This window comes from Struthio camelus, chromosome 8, assembly GCF_040807025.1.
Source record: "Struthio camelus isolate bStrCam1 chromosome 8, bStrCam1.hap1, whole genome shotgun sequence".
NCBI classification, from domain to species: domain Eukaryota; kingdom Metazoa; phylum Chordata; class Aves; order Struthioniformes; family Struthionidae; genus Struthio; species Struthio camelus.
The window spans coordinates 17,123,173-17,139,845 of record NC_090949.1 but is presented as its reverse complement, the minus strand read 5'-3'; the positions used below and the strand labels follow the sequence as shown (position 1 = coordinate 17,139,845).

At 38.2% G+C, this 16,673-nt stretch overlaps 1 protein-coding gene across 15 annotated transcripts in view; it reads right to left on the bottom strand.

The window, feature by feature from the left end:
* The window catches only part of DPYD (dihydropyrimidine dehydrogenase), a 386,630-nt gene that overhangs the window by 141,083 nt on the left and 228,874 nt on the right, over positions 1-16,673 (bottom strand). For all 15 annotated transcript variants that reach the window (XM_068952361.1, XM_068952354.1, XM_068952355.1 and 12 more), the window contains one exon: positions 6,859-7,023. In XM_068952361.1, coding sequence (XP_068808462.1) covers positions 6,859-7,023 — 165 coding nt within the window. The remainder of the gene's footprint in view (positions 1-6,858; positions 7,024-16,673) is intronic.

Sequence of the window (16,673 nt, the reverse complement as noted above, 5' to 3'; positions counted from 1 at the left end):
CAATCTCCCTCTTCTAGGGAGGATTTCCTGTGATGTTAGGGACTAGGCCTATTGCCAGTTTTCTACAGTGAAAAGGATATTTTCCATATGGTGAATTTAACAACTGCTGTGTGGGCTTTTTCACCTCCTACCAAGCATCCATGATGGCTGGCTTTGGGAAGCTTAAGCTGCAGCAGTAACAACTTCTGGAGTTTTTTAATGTGATTTTGGATCTGGAACATAGATCAGGGAACCCAGGTAGTTGCTCTATGTTGCTGGGCACTTACACAATATAGAGAGCGGATATGCTTCTGGGCAGCCCAGCTTGTTGCTCCCTTGCCTTGTCCTTTCTAGTTCATGTGGAAAAGCATCTGGACTTCCAGTAAGGATCCTCTGAGAGGTCTGAGGATGTACAGTTTCTACTGTCCCCATTCAGGTCCACAGTATGCTGGCTGCTATTGGTAGCAGGTGAGGCCCATATGTAAACAGCCCTATCAGGTTCTTCAGAAACTTTTGATTCCAAGTTTGTAGGTGTGTGGCTTCCATATTTAAACTTGTTAAGATGTCTGTGACTCATCATGTGCATGCACACATCAGTAGGTATTTGGAGTACAAAATATGTTTTCCCTTCCATGGAAGGGCAAAGCTATCTATGCCAGCCCTAGGAAAGCAGGCCTGTATGGAGAGCAGCTGGCTGACGATTTGGTCTTCACTTACTCTGAACATGACTTCTGCAAAGAAGATGAAGGTTCTGCCTTTCATTCATCTAACTACATGTGTTCCAAATGTTACTCCAAATTCCCAAATATTCCCAATTTGAAACCCAAATGGTAAAATGAACTAATACCTTTCATACCCCGAACCAGTCACGTGAGCAGCATCTCAAATATAAATACCACGTACGCTACACAACATCCCATAGACCTAATAGCCATCAAAAGTAAAAGCTCTAATTATGACTACAGAAATGCAAAAACTATTCCTAATACATCTAGTGAGAAAGCCAACTTCAACTTGCTCCACACAGTAAAGCTGTGAAGTCTACAACTTCTCTATATCCAAAAAAATTTTACAGTTAATGCCTTTTGTAAATCTTAAAGGTAGCTTACAGCAATGAATGACATTCTTTCAACTGCAGATATGCTGGTCAATTCCTCCCAGAAAACAGGTTACAAGGCATATTGGTAATGTAAAATTAGATGGGAAAAGTTTATATAAACATACCAATGTTGTTCTCAGTCTACAGACAGAATCAGTTATCGAAAGCTGAGCTGGTCCTATACATAAGCTTGATATGTAGGACACCATTTCAGGGATCACTTCAGCAAACTAATCAAACCTCTCCATGTAGACCATCCAGATAAACACTATTACTGTAGCAAATCTATTTCTATCCAACTTACAACTTCAGAAATCTTTTTGAACATTGCATTTTTCTACCCCAAAAGGTTATTTACAGGAGCAAGGCACTCCCATATGCCTGTTCAGCTGTGTTTTTCTTGCTCTTTAACCCTTTCATTTCCTCTCCTTCTCACAGAATAGAACTAAAATAAAGTTGTTTTTGTTAGCTACATTAAAAAAAAAAAAGAAAAAAGCATTGGCTGCCCTATTTCACACCTCTACAGTAGAAGAAATTGCATAATAATAACAACAAAAAAAAGCTAATGACATCATTCCAGGAGATTTTTTTTTTTTTTAGTTTGTGCTACAAAGAAGTCAATTATCAGCCAGGAATCCAGTGATCTGCTGTTCTCGCTATCTCCCTAGCATGGCTACTCCTGACAGGCATTCCGGGGACACTCTGAACAAAATGTTGAACAAAAATATATCTTTAACACTTTCAGCCTTGAAAAGCTGCTCTGTGCTGAGCAACTGTCATAGGGACTGTCAGCAACATTCTGCAGGCCACATGCAGCAGAACAAACATTAGGAAGACAAGATTTTTCAACTTAGTTTTGGAGTCCAAGAGTACTTAATGATTCTAGCAGAAGAGGTTTCTCAAATCAACACATCACGACACTGGTATCTGAATTACAGAATCAGCACCACAGATGACAATCTGGTATCCTAGGCAAGTTCCTTGGAGTCACTAAATAGACCAAACTTATTTGTGTTCAGTAAGGAGGCCAAAAAGATACTTGCAAGGCTTCAGTATATGAACTACAGCAATACTGAAAAATACTCAGCTTGGCATCTTTTTCCAAAACCTCTGCTTTTCTTTATGTTCCAAATCTCTCAGACCTTTGCTTGCTCGTGATGGACTTCTGTCAGCCCTGTAGTGATTGACATTTCTGCTGCAATGTATTTTGCTTCATTAAGTGCCACTTGAAGCCTTGTATCTGTACTGCTGTGGTCTCCCGTATGTGCTCAGAGCCAAAATAATTTGCATACTGAGATTTTTCATGAATTTACTTTAACATCCACAAAGCACCACTTACAGTCTTCGGAAGGTGGTAAAACACTACCTGACAACTGTACCCATCACCCTTCTTACTGAACCCTCAGTTTACATTATTCTGCAGAGAAGCGTTTTATCACTTTCAAACACTGGCCTTCCCAAGCTTGTTCTCCCCAGTGCAGATATTAAACAGATTTCAGGGTGATGTGAAACCTTACAGTCTTTGGCCAACTACTAGACAGTGTAAATACATAAATATGCTTGAGGGGCTGAAAGAACAGATATCTGTGTAAGTACAGGATTTACCAACCCAAATCAGGAGGCTTAGCTATGGTAAGCAAAAGATTTTGATAAGAAGCAGCAGCAGTTTGTATGCTTTTTTCTGATGAAACAAGTGCTACCACCAACGTATCCCATATCCTCTGCAATCTCCAAAAATGTTTCTCCTGATTGTCAGCTCTGCTGTGCATATACCTCCCTATTTTACTGGCACATAAAGATGTATTGCCACTACAAGTATTCAGCACAGATAATGACCACACTGTAGCTAATATCAAATATGTGAAAATAAAATTTCAGCAGTAAGTTCTCTTGCAAGCTTTTATAACTTTCTTTTCATCTTTCTCAGCCACTTCTACTGAGATACTGCAGTTCATAGACTTTAGCTAAAGTACAAGTGAAATCTCCCCTCCTCCCCAGTTTCATTTCTGATCATAATCTGTCATGAATTCTACTTGGCCAAATTCATATTTACTAAGTAAACTGATTTCTCAAACATAACATAAAATGCCAAACAGCGAACGTCTGAAAACTGCATCAATCCACCTATAGACAAGTATCTCCTTATTAAAAAAGATATGAATCTAGGACTTCTTGTTGTGGCATTAGTTGCAGTTCTTTTGCCCTGCTATCTAAAGTACTTCAAATGCTGCATGCTCCAATTATGGGGGGGGGGGGGGGTCTTTACAGAGGGGGTTAACACGAACTGACACCTTTACATATTTCCCATCGGAAGAGGAATTCTTCAGTAGCAAGGCATAAGGACCACAACGCTGTCATCGTCCATAGGGAAATCCAAATTCCATTGCGGGCAAAACCTGTTTAAGTCTTTGAAGTCTACCATGAGGCCATTCCAAACCACTCTAAGTAGACCTCAGAAAGGGGAAGTCTTTCTTTTCCTCAAGACAATCCTTGCACTATGAGGGATCACCTTTTGTTAGCCTTGGCCCAAACTGTCCCTCTACAGCAGGGAAGAAAGAGGAAAGTCTCCCTGTCCTTGATTATGGTATCAGTAATGATTTCTCTCAACAAAGTAGTATTCAAATTCCAGTCTGAAAATTCTGATTATTGTTTTCTTTCACTTTTTTATATAGCATTTGACAAAGAACCTCTTATATCTGAGGAGGATGCACCATTTGCTTATAAAGTGTTAGCTTTATACGAATTCAGAAGTGATACATTCGTACTAAATTTAGCATTGTGAAATTAATAAAATATTTGCTCCTCCTTCACCCGCTGTTGAGTTCGCAGTCTCTACTACTGAAAAATCAAAGAATCTAATAACTGCACAAAATGATAAATCCTGTGCTATCAGATACTATATGTGGAGATAAGAGAGAAGAACACAAATGCTTAATAGACTCTCATAAAAAACCCTTAGTTAACCATAAGTTACCGCAAGAGCAACAAGTTCGGCTACCAAAGGGACAGGCCAACATAAACAAGTAAAGCCAGGACATCTGTGAGAGTAAAAAGGAGACCACAGATACAAATACACCAATTTCCTTCTGACTTTCACAACTCTCTCTGACTGAATGGACGTTGTCTTGGTATAAAAGACAGAGGCGGACTCAGTGTTTTTAAAACTGCCTCCTTTGAAAATTTAACAGTAAATGATGCTGAATAATATCATATGTTTTAAAATGGTCACAACCAAGTTGCCAAATTAATATCTGACTGAAATCAATGAAGCACCAGAGGGGAAAACAATCCCATTGTTAACTGCAAATCATTTTAACAGAGAAGCAGCACACTGACTTACGCTAAAAAAAAACCCCAAGACAAAATTATCTTGGACCTGAACTGCGTGTGTCATCTAATTTCTTAGCAGGAAATATTTTTTTGGTTTTTTGATGAATCTATAAAACAGGCATTAAATTAACAATAAAAATAATAAAATATCTCAAATCAAAACAGCAGTGATTTTGATGCTACTTTACAAACAAACCTACAAAATCCAGATCATTCTTCTTACTGCTTTCTCCTGTACCTAGGCCCCTAAAAATATTTATTTCACCCCTACCGGCATCGATGCAAATGATAAAGGTTCTAGAGTTTCTGCTGGTGAGAGCTTTTGCCCTAGACCACTTGAAGGGGATTCTCTGATCAGAGCTGAAGGGAGAAGCTAACAGAAGACTGGAAAAGACTGTCAGTCTTTTCCAGAGAAACACAAACCAAGAATGAGAATCAAGAGCCAGAAGGGACAAAGAATCAGACAGCCCTCTCCCCTTCACTCACTAGAGGGACGAAAAGGTGCTCCTGCCCAAGGAAGATACTAGTTCCTGATCTAGAGCAAAATATGTCATGAGTATGTGAAATTTTCCACTGAGCTATGCCAGCTGGCCTCTTTTGCACTACCCCTTGTAAGATTTAGTTTAAATCCTAGGCTATGGTGAGGGAATTCTGCAGTTCCTTTTGCATTATAATTCATTTCTTCAAGACAGAAAAGGGACAGGATGCTGTTGTGGGATTATGTTCTGGTGAGCTAGCTATTTTGCTCATATTCTTTTTGGCTATAAAAGAAATTTTACCTTAAACTAATTGTTCCACATAGCAAATGTAATCACATATCAATTTTGATTTGTTTTAATATTTACTGTAGCAAAATAAGTTTCTGTACTGTAATCACTTTTGTGCCCTCATCTCTGCTTTGCTTTCATTTGAGTGGAAAACGTCCTTCTTTGCTTGTTAATTAAGTTCACCGAGACATTTCTCAAGAAGTGTTTTTGGTTTAATAAACCCCCAAAAAACAACACGTCAAGTTTAAAAAGCTTTTCTACAGGAGTGAACAAGATTTAGAAAAAACAATTTCTGCAAGCTCTAATTATACAGAGTATTTCAAAATAAGCACCAAGAGATTTCCACTCAAGTGGACAAAAATCTGCTTGCAGTTAGCAACAAATCTACCATTAAAATGATGACAGTTCTTAGTTGAGCTTAGGGGCACATTTTAAAAATCTTTGTGAGGAAAGCCAAGTTATGCTGCTGGACGCCGTTTTCTCAAAATCCACACATAGCTTAACTTCTACGATTCCGCAAGGAGAGACGAGGCTAGCATGCGGAAGCTAAATTAACATTCTAAAAGTAATAACTGGCGTAGTAAGGGATGATCAGACAGTGTTCACCCTGGGAACCACTGAAGTTTGGGATTTCTTCATCCCATATCAGTGGCTAGTTCTTAGGACTTACAAGATGGCTGTTAAAATCAAAATGGGAGAACTACAATATTATCTTTAGATTCACACTTTCACCTGTTGTGAAGTCCGATCATAGTTAAAGTGACGCAAACCTCAGAAAAGAAACACACAATCCACGAACAGCAAAGTGGGATATTAAACATTCATTTAACTTCTTCTACTCATATAACTTGTTTGAGCATTTTTATACTTGCAGATGCATATGTTTAAAGCCCAGGTATGAGAAAAAAGAAATCTGACTGTCTTCATACAATAATATATTCAGGAAAGTTCCCTTATTTTCCTCACAGCTGAACCACGCAGATAAAACTTCAACAGAGAAGACCTCTAGAGCTAGAAATCCAAAAGTCCATCCATTTGAAATAATGATTAAGGTGATTTTTACTCTCCACCTAGATCTTCTTATTCACTAGAACAGTGGCTGAAATCCATTTATGCCAGCTAGCTGGCATCTTTGCTCCCAGCTCTAATTATTGCCTTCTAGACAGATATTGCCCAGGGCAAAGAAGGCTCTAACAAAACCCTATCCTTGTAATGAATTTAAGTCAGCACTGTTTCTTCTCTCCTGAAGCAACCAATCATTTAAAAAAATATTAGAATTACCTTCTGCATTTGGATTAAGAATGAAAAGAACAAAGATCGTTTCTATAGTTAAATTCAATTCACAATGAAAATGATTAAGTTAGATCTTTAAATATGATCTCATATACAAAATTATTCACAGCAAAACTCCTAAGCATCTATACTGGGATCCACTCTTTAATATTATCTATTGGAACATAAAGATCATCCTAACCAAAGAAAGAATGATGGTTCTCTGTTTGTGTTGTGCCTTTGTAGCAGTCATGTCACAGAATGTGCTGTCGTAAAATGATTTTGATGAGCTCTTCAGATTTTTAAGAACACGCTCTTATGTCAGTAAAGAAACTGGCATTCTATTTTGTAAATATGAAATAGGTGATTTTACATATGTATACTGCATCTTTATGATTGAGTAGTACTTACATGGTTCGGAAAGTCAGCCTTTAATTCAGCAATACTTTTACACCAATAGGCTGCTGTTTTCTCGCTGATCAGTTCAATGTTTAGAAAAGAGCCTTGGCCTGGGCCGTATATAGGACCTGAAGTAACTCCACGCACAATCCTTGGAGAAACGTTGGTCACAATATCCTGTAAAACAGTGAAATCTTTCAGATTGATTTTGCAAAGTGAGGTACATATCAGTGATGTCTACGAACATAATACAAACATAGCTGTATCAGACCTTTTAAAAATGTACTGTTGTTACAAGTGAAAACTGAGATTATAGTAGCGGATCAATATGGAAGACGAGAAACCAAAGTGTTCCCCCCCATTTAGTTCCTATGAAAGATTCACCTTTACTTTTTAGAATATGAAAGATATGGCACCGAAACCTTTCAGCATATTAGACCCAGCTCTGGGATGGCTAGATCTCCAGGCTATCATCTCTACAATGAACGGGGACAGACAGACACGTGGGCATGAGACATGCTGAACAGAGCCTCTGCTGCCCACGCCTGCACAGAACCCAGCAAACGGCAAAGGGCTTCGACCCTCCGCAGCCCACAGAAGGCAGGCCGCGGGAGCGGGGCTGGGGCCGCACCACCGAGGCTGCGCTCTGCCCAAGCGCCTGCCCCTGCAAGCTGAGCAGCGCCACTCGTGCACGACAACGCTCCACAACGTTTATGCTGCCGAGCCGCACAGCACGCAGGGAAGTTTCTTTTCTCTGTATTGCACAATGTGCCTGAGTAGAAAGTTTTACAAACCGTATGTTTTCAGAATTACTGTAGCCTGCAATCAGGCAAAAATATTAAACGCAGTACAGGAGGCCAGCGCTCTAAGTCAGCAGACTGTCTAATTATATCTTTAAATCAGAGCAGAAAAATGTTTGCTCTTGCTGTTAAACCGTACCACAAGCTATTTCAGCTATCAAGAAAATGCCAATTACAGGATGCCTATAAAGCTACCGGCATACAACACATCAATCAAATAATGCTTCTGTGTTGGGTAGAAAATACAGACAAGACTTTGTGGAAAAATCTGTGTAGGCCTCAGTTGTGTAACAGCGTATGTGTGAACTAGCATTACCAATCAAGACAAAAGTCTGAATCCTAAACAAATAGGTCTAGTGCAAAAGGTCCTGCCCACTAGCCTCCTTGATATAAAGTTAGAATCACCGGTGTGGGCACTAGCAAAAGCATACCAGTGTACCGAACTTCAAGAATTTAATGACATGATTAAAACAAATATCAAAATCCAAAAATAAAACCCCAAAATAGTTAAAATTCAGATCAATGTTGTAAAACACAACATTTCCTAAGGTCACTATAAGGTTAGCAAACAATTCTGAAGCAGAGAGTAAATACACAAAATGTTGACTTGTTTAGTAGTCTTAATTAAGCTACAATGTCACTGTATCTATATTAAACAAAGAACTGTAAATTCTGACATTATTTAAAACTAAAGGGAAACATAGATGGTAAAATGTTTCTTTTGCCAATTTCCAATTAAAAATAATTTTTGAGTAAAGGTCATTTAGTTACAAATGTATGAGAATTATTTGTTTAAGTACCCCTCCTCACCATCTTGTCATTTTTAGTGAGATAACATGAACCTCCATTAGTATATAGCAATTAAGGTCAATTTACATATTTTAATTAAGAACCATCCCATATAAAACAATTAGGGTAATAGGCATACTAACTGGATTTCATAACATTTGGACGTTTTTCCAACTAGATAGACAGGAAACCTTAATTAGCATTAATTAGCACTGATCTGCATATGTTTGATAAGGCATACCCTTGCCACAAAAGATTATTTATTCCTGAATCTGCCAAATGCTACAGTTACAGAGAATAAAGAGACTCTTCTTCACATTGTATGCAAATTTGGAGTAATTGTCAATTGTTTATAAAGTTGAATTGCATATTATTCAGTAAATATGCGCTAATATTTTACAGTGATAGATAATTATATGTCCATTTACATATGCAGAAATCATACAACGTAATCTCCCCAGTTAATCTATTTTCAGGCTTAATAATAATTCTGGAATCTTGGACATCACAATAATCCCTAATTTTCCTATTATAATACTTTCCCTTCATCACAAAAGCATCACCTCCCTCTGAACAGTAAGTTACATTTTCACAAAACATAATTCAGAACATTTTCCGAATTGTGCCTGAGTCAATGCAAACCAAAAACACAAGCAGGAAAGTACAATACCCCCCAAACACTCCCAAAACAGATTACAAAAGTTGCAGTTTGTGCAGAAGAACCATTTACATTAGTTTCCTCTGCATTATCCTCTTGAGCGTTTCATTCCTGTTAAAACACCTCACAGGAGCTTGTGCTTTGACGTCGTCCAATAAAGCTATTCATACCGAGGCCAGTGTTATCACATCATCCAGCACAAAAAAACCATGTAAAACATGTTAAAAAAAATACTTAAATGTCAGAAATCTGCTAACCATAGTCCAGCAAGTGCAGGGCGCACCAGCTCATTTGTCAATATATAGGAGTTGCTTTGTCCATGTTTCAAGCAAAGGCAAGCCTCCTTTTCCCATGCTCCAAGGCAGGCAGAAGCTATGTAGCTTCCTTAGCATGGCACTAAGCCTGAGCTAATAGCTCGTCTGTTGGTGGTAATTATTAGTCTTGTGCTCAGTGCAAATTAGCACACACGATGATTTCCATTTTGTGGTTGGCTTGCGTATGTACGCCAAACATTGCCTTGAGCCACCTATGGTACTGCTTGTCGTCTTACTATGTTCATTTTTTGTTCTTCTTCCAGTCTCTTATTTCACTGACAGTAAGAAGTCAAGGACTGACATGTTACAACCTAGAATACACCTCTTGTGGGACACTCGCAAAGTCTTAGCCTGCTTCCATATGAAAATGCTCTGAAGTTTCCAGCATCTGCTTTGGGTCTCCAGGCAACCTCTTTTTAAGAATGTAGATCCCTGTTTCAGACCTTGTGACTGCTGCCAAATCCCCACAGCCTCAGCTCACTCAGTCCCAGAGTTCAGCCATCGCAGCATCTGAGTGGCAGTTTGTTTCTTTCTAATCACACAAAGTTGATTGAGGTAATGCATAGACTTTGCAAAAAGGCTCAAAACCAGCTGCTCTTCACTGTAACGACCACAGGAGATGCACAGAGCCACATGAAACAATAAACACACATAGGTCTTCCCTGCTTACATTTCTTCCCTGTTCCTGAATATTGTTTGAGACTGTGGTTGATCCCCTCCAGTGCCCAGGAGCCTTCCTGGAAACCCCGTCGCTGGGCAGAGCAGGGTGGCTCCCTCGAATCGCAGCCTCTGCTGTCTCGCTGCTGCCTCCGTGTCACGGGATCCCTCCACTGTGTCCATGCACCACTGTATTCTCCTTCCTCATCAAGCTTCTTCTAAGGATCCTTCCTGGCTTTGAAATACAAACACTGCTATCTGGCTTCTTTGTTTTGATTCCTCCTGAGAGGAATATACTGTCTTTATTTAAGATCCCATTACTCAGTTGACTCTCCTAGCTCAGAGTCAGCTACATGTAGAGTCTGTGATGACTGACACACTGGCACTTCTCCCTTCTCTTGTTAGCACATGACAGCCCCAAGACACAAGAAGACTCACAGTTCAGGGAAACAAAATGGAATTTGTAACTTACGTGACGATTCAAGGAATCTGTCTGTGTACATACAGTATGAAATCACACAAGTGACAGAAAAGAAAATTGGCTGAGACAAGTGTAAAATACCTATACAGAATGTGCCTCACCATCATCTTCCTCTTCCCAGTCTCCTGCTAGAGCCATAAAAGCTAAACAGCGAGAGAGTTAGGCAAATGATCTAGTGGCTGGCTTTAGCCAGCTTCATTTCCTTCTGTCACGGCAGTGAATGTTAAATGATATTACGGGTTCTTACCTCCCCATGCAATGCAAATAATAGAAAGTCTATGGGGAAAACAGCACAAAACTTTCACATACAAGAACAAGGACAGAAAGACTCTTAAATGAAGAGCAACTGAAGCAAAACAAAGCTTATATCTGAGCACACTGAAAAACAAAGGTACAGAAATAATGATTAAAAAATCAGTGGCAAAGGTAAATAGAATGGTCCACAGAAAATAAATCTGTTTCCTCTGAAAATCCTGCAAACTACTGTAGATTTCAGGATTAGGGAAACCATACTCAGTGGTAGATTCCAGTCAAAATGACCTGGGACTAGTAGAGTCACAGCAAGCCGAGAGAAACAGTCACAACAACTGGCTGCCAATAGAATCAAGAACCAACAGTGAATCACGAACATTTCAGTTACCAGATTACTACTTTTACCTCAAAAGACAATTCTTTTCTCCAGGAGAGCACATCAGAAACAACCACATCAATCTTTTCAATATTTCTAGCTCAGAACATCACCTAAGAAAGTGGTGCTACACAGATAAAAGTGCCAATATGCTGCTGCTTTTGGAGCCCCCTTTATCTGCTTATGAAGAGTTCTGGGATTCTGGTAACTTGAGACTGTGTTCATCTGCATTACACATTTCTGTTCTTGTTGATTAATTAAAGCACTAAAAAAAGGCCCAAGGCATTGATCAAGCCTCACTCACTCTAATAATTAATCTTTGAACTCTACAATCAGAGCCTTGAATTCTAAACTACTTAAGTATAATGGGCTGGGGGTTTTGAGACAACACCTTAACACACACACCTCAAACACCCAGCAGTTTTTAATAAGCTAAATTTAAAAAAAGGTGTAAATCAGTACATCCGCCCATGCCTTACTATTCACTCTAAAACTTGATTTATTTCACACCGTCCACATTTTCAGCTAATAATTGCCACAGATTTCTGTATTGTCAAGAGACAACCATGCTGTTTAAGTTGAGAAGGAGAAACCTTTATGTTTGGTCATTAGGGACATTTTGAGTTTTTAGGGACCCAGAGGGGTGTCAGGCACAGTGCTAGATCATGCAATAAGCACGCTCATTGTGCGTTTCTGCTGAAGTGATCAGCAGAGAAATAATTCACATTGTGAATATTAACGTTGTCATCTGTAGGCGTGAAAGTTAATGACCCGTAGAAATGAATCAAGCTATTCACCTCTCAGAGTTATTGTTTTAGGGGAATCAAGAAGACAGCTCTTCATTAACTTGGTTCACATTTTTATTTCACAACCATGTAACCATGTATCCTAGAAACCAAAAAAAAAGGAGAAAAACGTTGTGTAAAGAGATCAATTGCAGTGGAATATATATGGAATATATAAAAACAGTCTCCCAGATGGTATATCATAGCCTGTTCAATTCATATAGTTCTATGAGGCAAATATAATAAAAAGAACCAAAAGAATAAGTCTATGCTTTTTTTTTCATATCACAGCTCTGTTATTATTCTATTAATTTGCAGAAGTTGCTGCGCTTGAAGCATTTTTTTTTTTTTTTGCCCAGAGAACAAATAGGCACATATATCTGGGATATGGAAGTAAATATTAATTGCATCTCCAACTCATCAATTAACTCATTCAAGTATTCAATCTTGAGGTACAGGTGCTCTGCAAAACAAATATCTGCCACACAATGGAGGTTTTGAATAAGTTTTGGATTTTATAAATACATTTCATCACATTATACTAAGTATTAACATTTGTTTTCTTCACTCTGAGATGCTTCTAAGAGATACAAAGAACTCGCCTTGCAATGCTGGGCCCCAAAGTCAATAAAAGTCACTGCCTACTTCAAAATTAAGCTTTTCTAAACTTTAACATACTAAACCAGATAGGATTTAGTGACCTTTGTCAGCTTCTTTTCATTAATATGAGAAAAAAGATTTAACACAACGGGCAGATTACTACTTTTTATGAAGTCAATTTATTTGACCTTTCTTTCTTCCAGGGAGCGAGGGCATCCTGTTTGCAAAGCAGAGTATGGTTCTGCACATTCCCACAGTCACTACTTACTAAATGTCAATATGAACACCAAGGCAGTCACGATTGCCTTATTGTGAAGAAGAGATCTAAATAAATATCTTAAGTTAATTCTACTCCAGTTTCTCAGTACAGCATACCTACAGATAAAGTTGGTGAAGATAGTAAACTGTAATGTAAAAAAAATGTGTAAAGTTCTACTTTACTGTATTAAATACATCACTTGTTATTTCAACAATAAAATACAGTCACTGAAAAAAAAGCAGGCATTTAAGCCATTTCTGATATACTACTTTTCCTCAGATTTTGAATGATCTATTGAAAAGGTCAGAAAGATTTCAAAACCTAGTATTATACTTGAAATGCTGTTTTTAGAGTTAATTTTCAAAATTATTTAATCAACCTCCCAGCATCTGGCTTCAGTTTTCTCTACAGCTTTCACTAATTAAAATCGAACGTAATGTACAATTTCACCTATTTAAAAATGCAGAGGAGGATGTGGTGGCACCCTTTCCTGCCTAACATGCCAGGAGTTGGAGCGTTCTGGGAATCTGCCTCCCCACGGCTTGCACAGCCTCGCAGAGCAGAACGGCGCTGCCGACTTCTGTCCTTGGGATCCCTTGCCAGCTCCGCCTCCAGGTCCTCTGCTGATTTGCCTCTTCTGCCACTCAGCTGTCTAGCCAGACTGTGTCCAGTATCATCCCTTCTAGAGTTTTAACCATCTACAAAAGGCAAGCGAAACCTGAGACAATACCATTTCACATAGCACTGCTCCTCTACATCCTTTCTGAGTTGTTCTTCACTTTCTTTCCTCCATCAGGGCTATGAGACATAAGACATTTCCCTGAGGTTCTTCTGAGGCCCAAGATTACGACTAGCTCTCCTGAGTTTCTCAACGGCTCAGAATTTTTTCCAGCTGAGCTTCTCTGGACCCCTTTAACAGACAGCTACATCCACTGCAAATACATCTGCAAACACGGTAACGTTCCTCCATGTACAACCACGCAAATTAACGGAACTCACTCATTTCCAGGAAGCGGAAGTGCTAGTGCAGGATTTTTACGAGGTATTCCCAGCCCTCCCGTCTCAGGGACGCTGAGTTATGATCCTGCCCAAGGAAGTCTGCTGTTGCCACTGCTGCCTTGCAGCACACTAGTCACCACCCTGCGCTGCTTTCGAGGTTACATTGCACACAAATCTTGCCTGCTGAATTGCAACACTTGTGTTCGATTAGACAGCATACTTCCCACGCGAGTGAAACACCTCAGCAAACTTGCTTTCTCATCTTCTCTCTTTCCCTCAGTGAATACTGAGGTATTTTTTGGAAGTGAAACAGCCTTGACAGAACAACTTATCTCAGAACATCCCACCATGCAGAAATTGCTCTAATCTCTCCACCACCCGACAGGAGATACTTAGGGCCAACAGACACCTTTCTTGCATTGCTTTTGTGAATGAGATCTAGACCTAGCCCTCCTCTTTCCATTGCTTTGCTTCTCTTCAAGATAGATAAGACATAATAATAAAATGATGTAAAACAATATTTTTCAAGTTTTCTCACCAAAATAAGAACTGAACTAAAAATCTATTATTTCCTCAGCCCTCCATGATCACTCACGTGGGCGACTTAAAGCACAAACATGCCGATCTCTCCACTAGTATAGAACAGTTCTTGCTATTATTTATAAATTACACTTCAACTTTCACTTACAAGATCTAATATGCTATAAAGGGAAAATGAGACTTTAAAAAAATATTCTGATCTGTTTTTTGATGGCTATTTGGCATGTATTTGCAAAACAGAGTTAATCTGATCAGACGTTTTTCACTTTTTCTAACGATGAAAGTGCCCAAATCTGTGTGTATCTTATATCCCGAAAGTCTGAAGTATAAACAGCACTTGTAAATCTTTAATATTCTCCTCTATTTCTAGACTGAATAAGCTGAGTTATGCAAACTATTAAAAAAAATCTGAAGACCATTACCTCATAAATGTTTTTAGAACATTAAACTAACCCATTTGTGTTTATTAAACCAATTTAACACTACAGCTCCAGCAAGCAAGCAAGCTAGGTTTCCAAACCAATAAGTTAGCAAGAAGACTGCAGCTCCATACAGGAAAAAGCAACATGTCAAGATTTCAGAGAAAAACTGCTGAAGCACTCATATTGTGTGAAAGACAAACAACTACTACTGGTAAAAGTTGGCAGTTTAGTTATCATCTATTTAATTTTTTTCTATACTGTCTCATCAGTCCTTGAAGGTCTAACCAAAAGAACATATCAGAAACTTTAAGATTTACAGACATCTAACAATTTGTACTTAAGCTTTTACTCTTGTTACTTGCTCAGCATACCACCTCTCTTACTAATGCAGTTTACAGATATCAGGAGCTCACTACCAACAACTTATGATTAAGATGGTAAAAGACCAAGTTCTTTAGATAATCTTATAAGTTTAGAGTATAAGAGAAGAATCGTTTATTCTGTTCATCTTAAAATAATCCTAGGACTATTCCATCCCCGTTGCGAGTCAAGTAAAAATTTCGCCTGCCTTTGCTTAAAATAACAACAGTAATCCCCCAAAGCTTTGTGAATTCATATATGATGGTTAGATTAGAAGTCCTAATTTGGTAATGTAAAGCTCCCTTAAACACAGGTAATAGATTAGGAGATTTAAAAAAATCAAAACAAAACAAATGAAGAGTAAAAGTAAAAAGAATGTGAAGAGTAAATTTTATGGGTATGCTGAATGTACAAACATATATTTTCTAGCTGAGTTATATATTTTAAAAGAAAAATCTGCTTTGAATCCAGGGAACTTTATTTACAATTCTATTCTCTTGAGTAGATGTACAAAAGAAAAAAAACCTTTTCATAATGAAAAGCCATAACAACACTTTAAAATTAAAATGATAACATTTAATAAATCTTTTTCTCCTATTTCTGGTATATATCCTTCTAGGTTTTAAACATAATAGTATAAAGACATTTGTGCTGTATCTACAAAACATCATTTTAAAAATGTGTTCTATTCTACAGCACTTCACCTTGACAAACAATTACTAGATATCACATTCAACGGAATACAAAAAGCAATCTTTATCACAAGGTTAAAATTAGTCTCCTAACAAAAGATGCTTTCAAAGCAACTCCAAACCCTCATCAGCTTCATATCAGTTTGTTTGGGAAAGACAAGGAAGTGAGAGAGGGAAAGAAGGGAAAGAGAAAAAAATTGAAGGACGTCTGAAAAATTTCTTGCCAATGTTCAATGTAAGCACCTATTTTATCAGGTCTCTGATAAAGGTGTAAGAGTAGAACATGATTAAAATTCTGCTGTCAAACTGTATTGTGGTCAGAAACTATACTCACAGAAGAAGAGAGAAGTACACTTATAATGCTTGATAAAAAGTTGTATCTGTATTTAGACATTCACTTTTGTATCTGGTTTTGCAGTGTACGATTCTTAGCTCTCAGTGCTTTGATACAGTAAATATCTAATCAATGAATGGCTGCTTTAGCTGACTGATGACAAAAATGTTCAGTAATTGTCTCAAAGGCTAACTCATTTCTAGTGAAGGGACATGAAACCGAAGAATCATGGTAAAACATTCCAGATTTCTATAAGAAAGAAATCTGAAGCTGATCAGCTGATTCTCAGGGGGTTTTTAGAAACAAATATCATTTCTCTACTGCAAGTGCAAGCTTTCCCAGTGCCTGGAAACAAACAGCATACAAGCTGTAACAGAAGAAAACCAAAAAGGTAAAGATTTTCTTCAGCTGAAAAAGAAAATTAGAAATAAAAATTAAAATAGGACACATGACACAACACAAAGTAAGAATATCTAATAGCAAGCCCTTTAGAAATGTTCTATCCAGCT